The 17,026-nt window shown below is 34.0% G+C and overlaps 1 protein-coding gene across 1 annotated transcript; it reads left to right on the top strand.

The window, feature by feature from the left end:
* Positions 1-10,213: 10,213 nt before the first annotated feature.
* On the top strand, positions 10,214-16,623 carry LOC139888915 (uncharacterized). Its single transcript, XM_071871897.1, has 6 exons — positions 10,214-10,939; positions 12,284-12,856; positions 12,952-13,011; positions 13,238-13,293; positions 15,797-16,109; positions 16,522-16,623. Exons 1-6 carry the CDS (start codon positions 10,214-10,216, stop codon positions 16,621-16,623), a joined length of 1,830 nt encoding a protein of 609 aa, XP_071727998.1.
* Positions 16,624-17,026: the final 403 nt, after the last annotated feature.

Below are 17,026 nucleotides of genomic sequence, written 5' to 3'. Positions count from 1 at the left end.
TTTTCGGTCACAGTTAGGCCCCATCGGTAGAAGATTAAAGGAGATATAGTGATTAGTGATCGATGTACGTACAAGTTATTTTTATGTTCATTATGCTTTTATTTGTTACCATCGTTTAATTCTTGGTTTGAAGAAAATTAAATACGGTGAATCTTTCTAGATGATGTGAACGTACGGTAATATAAGTTGATTATGATTATGATTATGATTATTATGAATTATGATTATTATTATGAATATGAATTGTCATATGATATGATTATGATCAGTGGCGGAACCAGCATGGGGCAGGGGGGGCAAATGCCCCCAGTCGATTTGCAATTTTTAGCGTAAAAATTTTGGGTTTTTCGATTTTGCCCCCAGTGAAAAAAAATTTTTGCCCCAAAACCACCATATTTTGCCCCAAAACCTCCGTATTTTGCCCCAAAACCTTCATATTTTGCCTAAAAACCTCCACATTTTGCTCAAAAATCACCATATTTTTCCCCAAAACCTCTATATTTTACCAAAAAAAAATTGATACGCTTTAAAAAAATTTTCGCCCCGGGTGAAAAAAATTCCTGTTTTCGCCACTGATTATGATGGTTAGTTAACTTAGTTATGTGTCCCGCAGCTTTGACTCAGTGGACATGTGGTGGTGCCTAGCACCCCTGCCGGGCTAGACCTACAAAGGATATTATTTGAAAGAAATTCCTTGAGGGTGGCCCAAAGGGAAGGTTTTACCGACCCACTCCGGAACTAAGGTCCGGCTCGCCTGCCCCGTATGGGATGGTTTAAGGGTCGGATCCCCTGAGTGTGGTTCGGGTTTCCTGCCCGAACGCGTGTGTGTGTGCAAATGATGACTAGGCTTCGGTCCGGACTGATGCAAGCTTGCCGTTCAAAAAAAAAAAAAAAAAGTTAACTTAGTTATGTGGATATGGATGTGATGAGATTTCTATAATTAATAATTAATTTGTTTTAGAAACTAATTATGAAGAGACATCTTTAATTTTTTTAAGTGGTTTATCGTGACAATTAATTTGTTTCCCTGAAATAGATAAATAATCAATAACTTGAGAGCTAAGTTTAGATTTTTTTTAAAACATTCTATTAAAAGGGTAAAAACGTTATTTCTCAAAGAATAAAGGATAATTTGTCAGTTTATTGATCCTGGCAACACAGAGCCCAGAACACATTGGGCCTAGCCCGTTCTCACTGGCACATATAGCATAATCATATATTTTTCGGCCCACGGATATCTAGCCCGCTCACACTGTCACAGCATAATTCTATTATTTGGACTCTGCAAAATACATGTTCTTAAGAACTTTTAATATAATATCTATCTAATCTAATCTATCTATCTATCTATCTATCTATCTATCTATCTATCTATCTATCTATCTATCTATCTATACATATATACATATACATACATATATATAAAACGCATTCCTTTAATCCTACGTGTCACTCTCTCATTAATCTGAATTAAATTAATCCTACGTGTCACTCTCTTATTATTAATCTGAATTAAATTCTGAATTAAATTAATCCTACGTGTCATTCTATTAATCAATCATAACCAAATACGGAATCTTAAGTGTCGTTTTATTATTAAAAAATCGATTAAATAATTAACTAGATCTTAAAAAGATTTGGTCAAAATTAACTTAAACATAATTTAATATATAAAATAAAAAATAAAATAATTCATTATCATTATCAAGTTATATAGCATTCCATTGCTGAACTACCATTCTATCTATGCATACTATATATCTTAATTACGATTAAAATATATTATTCTAAAATAGATTATTTCACACATAAAAGATAATGATACAGAGGTATAAACTCTTCCGACTTTGATGTGTTAGAAATTCTTTTTTTAATACATAAACTGAGTGCATTAAAATATTTATATATATAAAAATGTGTTGTATCTTAAATATAATTCTATTTCATAACATACTATTTCATTATTTTTTTCTATGAACAAATTTATTTTTACTGATATTTAATTCGTGCGGGCTCATACATAGACACTTACAAGAGATGCTATTATCGTGCAATGCACGAGCTCATACTAAGTACATTATTTAGCTTGCATATAATCTGTCATTACCGTGCACCACGGGCTCTAAAATTCAAAAGAATAATTTTTTTTTAAAAAGTCAATTAATTAAGCACGATTATTTTACCCACAAGTGCAACGCACGGGCTCTAACATCTTATTTACTTCGCTATTTACATACTTGGATGATATAGTTTGTTACGATTTTTGCACGACTTTTTATACACTCATGTTACGCACGGGCTCTAAAAATTAGTTATATTGATATAACTAGTTGTTGAACCCTCGCTTCGCGCCGAGGGTTCGGTTTTCAATGTATTTTATTGCGTTTAGTTTATAAAATTATTTCGTGGCTAAATAATGATGTCGTTGAAGCGCAACTCGATTCGAATTAAAAGGTATAACCCGTGAAAAATTTAATTGTTATTTTAAATTGACAATATATGTCCATCTCCGCGTTTAGCTATGTAATTATCGACTTTTAAAAATTTAACGCAACAACGTGTATGAAAAGTACCCCAAATATTTAGCGTTTTTTAAAAAGTGTCCGTTTTGCGTATAGTTAGTGACATTGTGTTCCTAAAATTATTTCGAGTTTAACGATGGTGTCGGAAAAATTTAACTCGTTGCGAGCGAGAAGATATGACCCGTTGAATATTTGGGTGGAGTTTATTTAAGATTTTTTTATGAAAATGGTTATTTAACAATTTACCCCATATTTGGGGGTCAATTTGAATATTTGAAAAAAGTGTGGGGTTCTTTGTTTTTGTAGTGAAATTTAATTCGAATAAAAAAAAATGAAAGGACAAAAATACACCTAATTACTATTTATCATTTTTGTCTATTAGATAATATAGTAATATAATTAGATTAAATCAAAGTTAAATTTATGTGAAAAGTGTCGTACCACATGTTTTCTTTTTAAATAAATATATTTATTCAAGACAAGATATCAAAACATTAATAATGCAAAAGCTAAACACGTTGAGTTGCTCCTAAACTTATATCGTTAATTCGAATGTGAACTTGAAATTTGAATAAGCTTGTCACAGTGACACTCAAATTAAACTTGTCAAAATTCATGATTTTATTTTTCATTTTAAAAAGTGACAATCAAAATTGGGGCCATTTTGTTATGTTTTTACTAAATATAACAAAAAATTGAGGCACATGATTTTTTTCTTTTTTGTGTCACGTATGTACCGATTTTGTTACTAGGATGACGATTAACGCCACCAACCACGATGCTTATAAACCGTCACTAAAATCCAATACGCTAACGTACATCACGCAACTTTGTTGAGATATAACGTAATTTTGTCTACTTGTCTATTCTCGTTATTTATAAACAAAGATATCATGATCATGAATAATAAGATGTCTAAAGAAATATATATTTTTAATGTATAAACACCATTCAACTTTAATTACTTGTTCAAATAAGAACTCTACAAAATTATCAAGGTTTTGATATATATAGGACTAACTTAATGTCTCGTTTAAATTTTTACTATGAGTTTAACTTTAAACAATAATATAATAATAACAATAATAATAATACCTTTAAGGTGTAAAGAGCAAGGGCGAATCATTTTAGGGGCATGGAGGGGATCTCAACCCTTCAAAAACTAGGGTAAATAATGGTGTTTATAATCCTTTGAATTACGAATGTTTGTGTTTTTGAATCAATTAAAACGAAGCTCGTGTGAATACAATATAATATGACCAAAATGCTTAAGACTTGCAAAATTTGCGAGTTGTTACATTTTTGCTCATATCTCTTGCACTACGAAGTCATACTTAGTTGACTCAAAATTTTAAACGGTCAAAACTCAAAGAGCTGCAATTTTCATTTTATGGTTACTTGATTTTTAATGCCTCCCATTCGAAATACGTATACTTCTATAGTATATAGCTTAATTTTTATGGATCTCCATGCTCATGCAAATTTTAAAACTGTTTTTTTATATGCCTCCGATTGGAAAGGGGTGTCTGATTTTATGTCACCTAAAAACAGACAAATTTTCAGATTATGTGACAGATTCAATAACAATTAAACAACAATTTTGTATAATTGACATGTGATGAATTCTTTACGGGCTATTGACCAAAAATCCCATTTTTTAAATAACCTATAACAATTCGCTCTTAAAAACAGAAGTTTGCCAAAACGCTCTCGCAAGTCGCAAGGTTACTTTGCGAGCCTTGCGACCTGGACCTTGCGACTTGGTTCAACATTTGTAAATTTTGTAAACTTTGAAACGTCATATCTTTTGAGTCGTAGTTCCGATTTAGGCACTGTGTTTTTTTTTTTTTTTTTTTGAAATCGTTAATTTTTTAGAGATTTCTCTGTTGGTAAACAACGGAAGACGGTTTGTCCCAAAACAAATTCAAAAATCGGCAACGAAGACCTTCAATTTTGCTGATTTTTCGTTGATTTCGACTTTTAAACGCACGTTGACCGCTCGTAACTTGCTAAAGAACATTTTATTTTGTGATTCATTTATCCATTATTTACTAATAATAAACGAATCCCCTAAATCAATTAGAGCCACATTACACTACTCGTAAATCACATGTTTGTACATATATCGCAACTCGCAATATGCGGTCGTTTTTTAATTAAAAAAAAAATGAGACTTTGGTTTTAATAAAAACATATAGATCTCTAAAATGAACACTTTAAAAAAAAGCAGTGCCTAAGTGCGAGCTAAGGATTAAAAGTTATCGTGATTTGAAAATTTTCGATCCCGACCTATCGAGCCTAGTCACAAGGTCGCAAGACCACCTTGCCACTTGGGGATCTCAAAGTCACATGACCAGGTCACAAGCCTCGCAAGCTACCTAGCGACTTGCGAGGACATTTTGGCATTTTTTTAAGGCGAATCACTATAGTTCGTTGGTAAAATGGGTGTTTTGGTCAATAGCCCATTCTTTACGCTATGACGTTAGTAAATATTAAATTATAAAAAAAAGTTAACATTTCTGACTACAAATATTTATTCGTAACAGTCTATAACTAATCTTATGATCTAACTAAGTTAAATAACATTAACTATGATAAATAACAATGATTTACAAATAAATATTTATTAATAACATAAATATATTTTCTTTATGCTAATGACCAGTGTTGTAAAAGTCGGCCGACTTGGCCTACGCGTCGGCCGATGCGTCGTTTTTTGGGTTCTCCGTCCCGTTTTTTTCTGAAAACGACTCAAAAGACGGTCAAAGCTAAAAGTTCGGTCAAAGTCTGTCAAAGTTGGTCTAAAACGGTAAAAATCAGTCAAATTTTCGTCAAGATGTGATATGTTTTAAAATTAGAGTTCGTTTTCATTTTTTGGGCCGCTCTTTTCTTTGTGTCCTTACTGATTATGTACTCGGTAACATTAATTGAGTTTGAAGTTTGATTGTATTTAAATTCAAGTTATTATTTAAGAAATTTATGGTACATAATCAACTATTTTATACATATATAAATATATATTTAAGAAATTATTAATAAAGTCAACGTTGGTCAACGACCGATGCGTCCCCGACGCGTCCTTTTTAGGTCTCGACCGATGCGTCCCCGACTCGCGATTTTTACAACCTTGCTAATGACTAACATTTATTGAAAAAGTAATTTTACAAAATTGTAAGTAGTAATTTAAGATGACCTGCTAATGTTTTCTTTCTTCTCATATATCACCAATTTAGTTGCACACTATTGAAAAGTATGGGAGTCGTAGAACTACTTCAAATTTTATTTCCAAGTGCAACACTATGACACCCATGTTTCTTAATAGTAAGTCGTTGGCATATCGTACATAACAAATCTTGTTCATACTCTTCCTCCGTTCGACTTTTCCTCTCTCCTTTAGTTTGTGCTTTCACCCGGCTTTTCCGATGGAGTCATGGAGGTCTTATAGTAGGTAACGACGGGTACAAGCTTCAATGCAAGATCGCGTTGAAGTCCCGTACTGCGTGTTGCTGGGGCAGTGGGGGAAGAGGTTTTACGGCTCATGCCCTCAGATTGGGCCGGGTTTCCTCCTGGACAGCAGTTGGGGGCAGGTTATGCAATAGCGGAAGATGAACGCGTGAGTGGTTAAGTACTCCTGACTGATCCCGTACTACTGTTCAAAAAAAAAAAAATTGCAAGATAATATTGTATAATTCTCATCCATAAATAGAAGTTTTTGTAGGTTCTTAATAGCAATATGCGATCATTTTTTTTTCTTTTTTACTTTCCTTCTCTTGATAGCTCATTGATATAAGAGTCCATGTCCATTTTTCAGTGTCAATTTCAGTGTCCATTTTGGACACTGAAATTGACTGACGGTGTGTAAGGTATAGGTGTCCACAGTGTCCATTTTTTATTTTTTAATTGATTTTTAATATTGAATTTAAATTAATTTAATAAAACAAAAACAAAATAATAAATTGAAATTTATAAAATAAACTACATTACATTTTATAAAATTCATAAAATAAACTAATTACATTTATTCAAAACGTACATAAAATAAACTAGATAACGTAATAATTCTTCTCATAAAATTCATAAGTCGTCTCGAAAATCCCACAAATGTTCAACCAAATCAGATCGTAAGCCTTTAAATTAATGATACACTTACAAAAGTTGTGTAGAGATTCCCGGCCAACTCGTTCAGACATTTGAAGATACTCATCCAACGCATCCAGTGTATAACCGTATGCTAGCTGACGTAGTGCGGCTGTCATCTTCAATTGTGGGCTAATACTCCACCTACCACGTGAATCTTGTCTTCGATGAAACCATCTAAAATAATACGGCAATGGATTTGCTGAGTAGCTTAGAATATCATTCATAATCCTAAGAAAAACATGTCGCCGCATTTGAAATCTTCGTTTGAAATTTTCTTCCGTATATTTGCAACCTCGTCAAAATAATCGTACATCAAACGTTCGTGTGCTTCATAATGATCTCTACGTATATAACGACGTGAGTTAACTTCATCTTCAGAAGATAAATCTTCAAGTACGTTTAGTGTATAGTTTGTGAATGAGTCGCCTGAAGAACTCAAAGAAGACGACATATTGTGATAAAATAAGGTAAAAATATTATGTTGAATGGTAAATAATTTGTATATTTTAGAGAGAAAATGATAAATAAATATAAAGTTATGTGTGAAAAATGAGGAAAAAAGTGTGGTATATATAAAAAAGAAAAGAAATATATATCAAACTAGCCGTTAAATGGCTAGTTTTTTTAAATCAAACTCAAACTGTTCGATTGACTCACCGTCGGTTTAGCGAAGTTGGAGAGAGACGCTGGGATCGAAGCCGTCGCGGTGCCCGGCGACCGTCGATTCCCGGCGTCAATTGTGAGAGACGGCGACGGGATTGAATGGATACCGTGTGCTTTAACTAGTTAAGCAATTGCCTATCCCCAGGGGCGGAACATTTAAGGGACAAAAGGGGGTATCCGCCCCCCCTCGATTTCGGGGAAAAAAAAAATTTACACTAAAAAAAAAAATTTTACGAAAAAATAAGGTATTTTTTTAGTGTTTACACCCCTTCGATTAGTTTCTTACCCCTTCAATTAGTTTCGCCCCCTCTCGAGTCGGGGTCAAGTTCCGCCACTGCCTATCCCCTATCCCCCTATTTGATACGGAGGTTGATAAATGATAAACTATGGAGTATCAACTTTTATGAATGCGTCATTTTGAGTTAGCAAGACAAAAAGAGTTTTCCGTTAAACACTCTTTTGGTTTGATATGGTTATTCAAGAACTTGGAAAACTCAACTTAGTATAATAACAAACCTATTTAATTTACCAAAACCAATGCCCAATTTGTTTGCATGTGACAAGAGTTATCGTAAAGCAACTTCTCTAGGTCCTGAAAATGTGAATTTACATATAACCTCATGAGTTTTAAATTGGTAGTAATTTTAGTTATTAAGTCGATTTTTTTTTTTTTTTTTTTTTTTTGACTCAGGAACCCCCCTACGAACGAATCCTTTGGACTCCCCCGCAGAGGGTAAACCTGGGGGAACGAGCCCGCTGAGCGCCGGACACGCTACCTGGTGAATTGCCTGTGAAGGCACCCCTCACAACAACCTCCCATTTTGAACGAGCGACCGAAGCCAGACTCGAACCCGGGTGGGTATTAAGTCGATTTATTCAACTATAAAACAAACATTATTACTAGTATTTATCTACAATTTATACTAAAGAAACATAAAACTTTATTATACACATTATCATTTCATATAATCACGAGAAAATAATAATTGAGCCCTTAACACGGCGACATCTATAAAATGCCAAGACTATTTCTAACCCTGACTGTAATGTCAGAGTCGGATTATGTACTTTTTGGTGAAAAAGTGGGTATTTGACTGTGACTGTATTTGACAACCGTTAACCCAAAATGTCAAATTATTGTGTCAAATATTGATAGGATGAAGTGGTAAAATTTGATTGGAAGTTGGGTGAAAAATAAATAAATTAAATAATAAGTATATACTGTGAAAACATGTGATTGGTTGCAATTAAATGTCACGCTCAAATCCTGGAATGTCAAATACCTGACTAACGATTGTAGGCGTCAATTTTTGACGCGGGTTAAAGGCGTCAGATTCTGTCAAATTCGGCCACCTAGGATGACTAACGCTGGGTTAATTACAATCTATTTCCATCCGCCACTTTTAGAAACGCAAATACAAAATTAGTGCATTCATTTGGGGGGCTTGCCTTTCAAAAAAAAAAAAAAAAAAAAAAAAAAAAAATTAGTGCATTCATTTTATGTTAAATTTTTTAACACACAAATCAGATACACCTGGTTATGATATTTTTAATTCGTTCGTATGAAAATAATTAATTCGATCAGATTACTATGTGTAACGGGCTATGTTACACAATACGTGAATGTATACGATATTTCAAAAGATAATTTTAGTTATCGGTTTGACATTGTAGTAAATAGTAATTTAGACAAAGCCCAAATACATTAACCATAAATAGCAATGACTCTTGAGCGAAACTACATTGAGAGTAAGGGGCAGCCGCTCCCCGTGGATTTTTTTTTTCAGCGTAAAATTTTTGAATTTTTCCACTTTGCTTCTATTGAAATTTTTTTTGCCCCAAAATCTACATATTTTGCCCAAAATCTTCGAATTTTGCCCAAATTTCTCCAAATTTTCCCCTAAAAACTATAAATTTTGCTCACAAACCTTAAAATTTTGTCTAAAAAACTCCATATCTTGCTTAAAAATCTCCAATTTTTACCCCAAAACCTCCGTATTTTGCCAAAAAAACTTGCTAGGTTTTTTTTTTTTTTTTTTTTGCCCCCGGTGAAAAAAATTCAGGTTCCGCCAAACCTCAATTTTTTTGCCCCGAAACTTTCATATTTTGTACAAAAAAATACTATGATTTTAAATTATTTTTTTGCCTCCGGAAAATAAATCCTAGCTAGTTTACCACTGATAATGAGTCTCTGCCGATACACATGTTTTGAAACAATGAGTCACCTACTAAAAATAACTATAGTGGAGTAGTATATTACTCCATGAATGTTTGTGTTTATAATATACAATTCTACGGAGTACAATTTATACATTAATAGCCCTGAAAATATTTCATGCGTAAATTGCACAAAAATTTGCATTAAATATATTTTATATGAATATGATACTTCCGAAATTTTATGAATTTAAATGGTTAACATGTAACTTAATTTGCAAACAATGGTAGTATTAATTAATTATTAATCAGCTAATCAACCATTTAACCATATATTGTGCTCTAACCCGGCCATTTATTAGTTTAACGTCAATTAGATTTTATTTTATATTTAGTTTCACTTCAATTAGAAATTAAAAATTACTACCAGTAAGATTTCATTACCCTGCTTTCCCCAAAATACAATATAACATCCCCAAGACGAAAGTGCACATAACTTATATATGGATGAATAGGAATACAAGTTAAAAACGTACCTATTAAAAGTAAAAAACTTATGTACAAAATTAAACAAACAAGTCTTGAGAAAATATTAAACGCTACATTCAACAAAGAAAGAAGGAAGAAACCCCTTTAACAAAATGAACCCACAAAAGATTAACAACTTAACAACAAGATTTAACCTTTGCAAGATTTTCGCCATTATAGCCTTCATTCTATACATTTTTCTCATGTATAATCATTCTGGATCTTCTGATCATTGCCTTTTACCCGTCCCTAAAAGATTTAACCAAGCTTTTCCATCCTCACGCCCGTCACCGTTTTCTTTGCCGCCTATGTCGCCGCCAGCTCCGACAAACATAAACCAGCTTGTTTTCGGTATTTCAGCTTCCGTCAAGGCGTGGCATGGTCGTAAATCATATTTTCAAGAATGGTGGCGACCAAATATCACGCGGGGTTACATATTTTTTGACAAAAATCCAACCCCGGATATTCTACCCTGGCCAGATTATCTCCCTCCTTATCGTGTTTCTGAGAACACATCAGATTTTGAGGTGTACTCAAGACACATAAATCCTGATGTAATCAGGATTGTGAGAACGATCCTGGAAACATTTAGGGAGGGAGATAAAGATGTCAGATGGTACGTTATGGGAGATGATGATACAATATTTTTCTTGGATAACTTGGTTGAGCTTTTGGGGAGGTATGATCACACAAAGTATTTGTATATAGGTGGGGTATCCGAATGTGTTAAGTCGAATTATGACTTCTCGTTCGAGATGGCGTTTGGTGGTGCAGGGTTCGCGCTAAGTTACCCGTTGGTAGAGGCATTGGTCGCTAATCTTGATCAATGCATTAGTACTTATCCGTTTTATTTCGTTAGCGACCAAATTTTGAGCGCTTGTATTGCTGATCTTGGTGTTCCTCTTACTCCTGAAAAGGGTTTTCATCAGGTAACTAAATCATCTTAAATGATCTCTCTGGTTGACAATTTTTTTCACACAAAAACTTTTAGCCATAATTATTAGCTACAAAATTATTAGCGCAAATTTTATGTCGTAAAACAGCTTGAAATGTAGTTTTGTTTTTTAGTAAATATTTAGGCGGGCCCTATGATTTAGTCATAGAGCTCGTCTTGGCTAACCATGACTATGACGCCATAGGCAACGACCTTTAATTGTTATGAGGTGTTAGCCATAGTATCTATAAGGTTGTCCATTCAGATTTTACGGGTTGTACATTCAACTTATAAGGTTGTTATAAGGTTGTTCAAAAGCAGAGGTGAGATTTTATTTGAGTTAAGTTCGTAGTAATAAATCTACCACGAGATAATAATTATGATATATAATTGATTTAATTAGGATCTCAATTATAGATTTTGTTCTTGTACATATTTTGGATTCATCATCATTTTAATGAAGTTTTCTTGATTTATATGTTTCTTTATTTTTGGAATAAATAAAAAGGTCTTTTCAAATATGATCCCAACAATATATATCCTATCGTTAAACACCAATTCATTGTGTCATGAACTCAATAACTCAGTTGTATATATAATACTCCGTGTAAAATAACTAAGAAGTCAATATCAAAAAAAGTATTAGAATCGAGATTAGAGATTTTGAAATACAAAAAAATAAAAAATACTTAAATTAAAAGAAGATGGTTCTTGCCTTATATCAGCATATCTCAATCTGTATTATCTCCTAAGTTGCTACATACATACTTCATTATATAATTATAATTTTTATTTATATTTATAATTATAATAATGATTATTATTATATTATATAATTGTTGTTTTTTGTATTAATTTACATTTTTTTAAATCCTAACTACCTATCGTTTATAAAAAATAAAATTAGTAGGGAGGGATTATATATTTAGCGTTTATTCAATCAATCGATAAATTAATACGGAGTAATAATATTATGGAATACATAAATATAGAGAGATTTATTCAGTGAAGATGGGCCAGAAAGGACAGTGAGCCTATTATAATTGAGCTAGGTGAGAATAAAGTACCGGGCTTAAATTTGCGACGTATCTGGGTCGATCAGGGGAGATTAGACACCATGCCCCCTTTTAATTATGATGTAATACTGGTCCTTATTCGTTAATTATAGTAAGAATAATGATATTTCACCATCAAAATTGATAGATCTTTTATAATTATATATTAAGTATTTGTAAAGTACAAGTATTTAATGCATAATCTTGGTAAACCCATCCATTTTGATGGTGGAAATATCATGAAATTTAGTTACTATCTGATTTTTATGGTATAAATTATACAGATTGATTTGGTGCATGATATATCAGGATTTCTGTCAGCACACCCCCAATCACCATTGATCTCCCTCCACCACCTCGACGTAGCCTCTCCGATTTTCCCTTCAAAGACTCGCTATAAATCCGTCAGACAACTTATGACGGCCGCCAAAGTTGACCAATCCCGCCTCCTCCAACAAATGGTGTGCTACCACAAGCCAAAAAACTGGGCATTTTCAATAGCTTGGGGCTACTCAGCCTATATATACGAGCAATTTGTCCCTCGAAGTATTCTTAGAAGACCTCTCGAGACATTTACGCCATGGAGTTTACATCGACATCCGCCTGATTACATGTTTAACACACGATTGTTGACCAATAATTCGTGTGAAACTCCTCATGTTTTTTATTTTCGCTCAATAAAGAAACTTAGTCATAATGAAAGCAATGGTAATAGTAGTTATGGTAATACAATAGCAGATCAAATCGTGATGACTTTTGCTCGTCATAAGCGTCGTAGATTGCCCCCTTGTTCGGATCACTCTGCAGATTATATTTCGAAGATTCGAGTTTATTCTCAAATGACAAGATTGAACTTTGTAAGCCCATATCACTATTCATTACATTGTGCATTTTTTTTAAAAAAAAGGAAAATAATATAAGTAAATCATAATAATTGTGTCTTTTTGTATAGGTTGAAAATAGAGGGGAGTGTTGTGATGTATTGAACATTGATGGCAAAAACACAGCAGAAGTGATGATAAGGGATTGCCAGAAGACTGAGATTATAGCTTATTAGAAACCAAGTTTTTACACACTTTATTTATTTAGAGTTTAAGTTTTCTATAATATAGTATCTTCAGTTTTGTTGTAATTATGAGTTGTACGCATACATATTGTAAATAACACGAAATTAACAGAGCATATATGGTTATATGTTTACTTCTTGTGACTCTTGGCTCTATTAATCGAGTCAACAGAAAGCGTCGACTTATTGGCGACTTAACTGTCGCTTAGAGCCTAAAGTGAACTTCAGGTAGGTTTAAAACCCATGAAAATTTTAGTCTACTATTTTCATGGCGTCTCACACTTTTTGTTAACCTACTTATTGGCCGGAGATCCATTTGGAAGCAATCTCTCTATCCATAAAAGACTGAAAGGGAGGACTTTCTCTACTTTTGGGGTGTTTCACTCTAAGTAGAGAAATGACTTCTCTTTATTCTAGGATAGGGGAAGTTGACTATATCTTACCTCCCACATACTCCACTTTTATGGGATTGAGTTTTGTTGTTGTTGTTGTTGTTGCTGCTGTTGTTGTTTATTTCTTGTGACTCGGGCCAATTTGCAAAGCAGTTTGTCGTCTTAAGATCAGTCTGCTCGCAAAGCGAGTTCGATACAAATGCTTATGAATTGAAGGCAATGTAGAACCACAATCTACTACTTAAACATTATAAATCAAACACGACACGCAAGTCACTTTAATCGAGCTATACATCAAAACTACACAATCATGTTATTTATTGAAGTGGCGAATTTAGTCCCTATTGGGATGAGGGTGAATGTATAGGTTGGGGTCTCTTTGAAGAATGTAGTGAAGTTTTCCTGAAAGATGCTCTTTGATTCAAATGATGTAAGGTTCTTTTTGTATATATTTTTCTAACCATTGGTTCGGTTGGTTCCTTCAACTTAAGTATAACAAAGAACAACGTTCGGTATAAGAAAATAATCGCGAAAACTGCTTCTAAATCCCACCATTTTGAGTGGTTAACTGGCATCCCAAGTACTGTAGTTAGTATGATTTCGCCCGGAACCTTCACTTCCTAATTCATACTCGAATTCTAACCTAATCATGTCGTTCCTGTATGCTCCGTATAAAAAGAGATCAATTTATAACAAAAAATGAAGCTTTAACGATCTTAATACCTCTTTAATTTGTTAATCAGTGTTACCTATAACGCTCATGACATTTAATTGATGTCCGAAACTGGGTATCGCCAGAATATCTTCGCAAGGTTAGGGATCAGACAAAAAACCATCTGTCATCATCATTACACCATGTGAATCAAAATTTTATATTGATCAATGTATACAGGGTGTTGGTGCATTATAAGTCCCAAGTTATACCAACTGATGCGAGTTTGTATCAAGTCAAACATCCGTACGGATCAGAAAGACATCTGCATGGATGTAAATACATCCGTACGGACCGGAACTCGATGAATAACGACTCCATATTATTCCATCCATTTTTCTCTTTACCATATCTGTCCCAAAACTCATCCATGTTGAATAACGACTCTAGGCGTCGATCTAATCCGATCAATTCGATCCGGTTCGACTAAATCGATACCCGAAAGTCACCGATTCGTTAGAAACTCGATCCAAGATCCGAATAGCTCCAACAAAGTGGTATAAGAGCATGTGGTTGTAGTATCGATCTCTTTTCCAGCGAATTCGTGTTTGGAGTTGTTAAATTTTTGATTTTTGTGTGTTCATCACGTTTTTGCCTTACAATTGCAAAAATCGTTTGTTTTTTTTTTTTTGTTAAAAGTTAAAATTGTTTGTTAAAAAAAAAGGTTCCTTAGTGTCCAATAAACTCATGTAAATTTTCAGATCTCATTTTGGTTGCCTAATCGTTGCGAAATCTTGATTTTAAAGTCGAAAAAGTCTAATTTTTGGTCTGATCGATTTGCATAATCTAGTGTGTTTTTGAAAAAAGTAAAATTCTAGAAGTCTTAGGAATCATCTCACGCATATTGCTGCAAGTTTTCAGTGTCTAATTCTAAGTTTTGAATCTCCTCCGCTGTTTCACCACCACGAATCACCAACGGAAACACCAAAAACACCTTGGAACTTCAAATATACGAATCAACATTCAATTCGTATGGATTAGAACCCCATCCGTCCTTATCAAACATTTATATCACACATCCGTACGGATTAAAATAGTTCAAAAGTTTCAGCCAATTTTAACGAAGAAGACGAACATCTGTCAAATAATTAACGGAAAAGGAATGTCGGTGAAAAGTTTTCGTTAAACAGAGGGGCTGTTTATGAAAATTTAGTGACTATCAGTGTAAATTTTAGTTTTAACAGAGACTAGTTGTGTATATTTTGTAACTGAAGTCAGAAATCCATTATAGAACAAAATAGTCGGGGGTCTTTTTACAAATCTACCAAACATAGGCCGAAGTTCTAGTTTTTAACCCTCATTCTTGGATTGTTTTCACCCCAAGTTTGAGCAGATTGAATGTCGTGGTCCTAAACTTCAAAGTTATACTGAATTTTGACTGAGGTAGACTACAGTTGACTGTTTGATTTTGACTTTAAGCAAAAAGTCAAAGTTTGACCAAAAAGGCAACTTTTGAACAAAAAGAATTTTTTAGTTTTTCGCGTATTTTTTAGATTTTCGCGATTTTTTTTATATTACACTATTTTAATCAGTATTTCGCACTAATTTCAATTTAAAATTCCGTTTTGAACGTAAAGTCAATTTTCCAGTTTTTCTCGTATTTTTAAGATATTCGCAAAAATTCTAGATTTCACCGTTTTAATCAATTGGCGAATTTCATTTCCAATAGACACATTGGCGAATTTCAGTGTTCGGCTTGGTATGATACTTGGTCTGACTATGGCCCATTGGCGAATTTCATTTCCGATAGACACATTGTCAGGGCTGGGTTTGCTCGTGATTCAAAGATCAGAGACATTTGTGATGATCAAGGATGGCGTTGGCCAAATGACTGGCCTACTCTATTCCCAGGTTTGGAAAATATTGCGGTTCCTACTCTTAATGATCGCCCAGATGCAATTAAATGGTGCGATTTTATGGGGGATCATTGTGATTTCTCGGTTAGTAAAGTTTGGAGTACTATTCGTTCTCGGTCTAATTAGGTTCCATGGTTTAATGTCGTTTGGTTTGCGCATTGTATTCCAAGACACTCATTTATCGTGTGGTTATTAATGGGGAAAAATCATAAGACGCAAGATACATTGAATGCTTGGGATACCCGTGTGAATGGCAATACGCCAATGGTTTGTCCGCTCTGTTCGATGTAGCCGGATTCTCATGAACACTTATTCTTTGAATGCCCGTTTTCCACTCGTGTGTGGTTGCTTGCTACGAAAAAATATGATGTTTCCGTTCACTAGTAACTCTTGGAAGATGTTTGTGGAGTTCGAAAATGGTTTTGCTGCTAAGAGAAGTGCGGCTAGTATTACTACTAAACTTCTATTTGGTGCGACTGACTATTTTGTTTGGCAGGAGCGTAACTGCAAATTGTTTAACAAGGAAACTAGATCGTGTGATAAACTTGTGGCTATGATTTTTTCTACTGTTAGCTTGAAGTTAATCTCGGTAAAGTGAAAGCAAAAAAGGCAAACTAGATTAATGAAGGAGGAATGGAAAATCCCTTAATGTCTTTTGTCATTTTCGTAGAGCTTGATGCTCGTGATTGTGGAAGTAAACAAGGCCTACTACTACCACTACCACTATCACTATCACTAATACTACTACCACCACCACCACCACTACCACCACCACCACCACCACCACCACCGCCACGACCATCACTGCCACTACCACTACTACCACTGCTACTATTACTGCTGCTACTAGTGTTGCTGCTACTGCTGCTGCTAGTGCTGCTGCTATTTCTACTACTGCTACTACTTCTACTACTGCTGCTGCTGCTACTGCTACTACTACTACTACACAACCATCACCACTACGACCACGACCACCACCATGACCACCACCACCACGACCA

Source organism: Rutidosis leptorrhynchoides, chromosome 1, assembly GCF_046630445.1.
Source record: "Rutidosis leptorrhynchoides isolate AG116_Rl617_1_P2 chromosome 1, CSIRO_AGI_Rlap_v1, whole genome shotgun sequence".
Taxonomy (NCBI): Eukaryota; Viridiplantae; Streptophyta; class Magnoliopsida; order Asterales; family Asteraceae; genus Rutidosis; species Rutidosis leptorrhynchoides.
The sequence above is the reverse complement of the archived record's forward strand: the minus strand, read 5'-3'. Positions and strand labels throughout refer to the sequence as shown.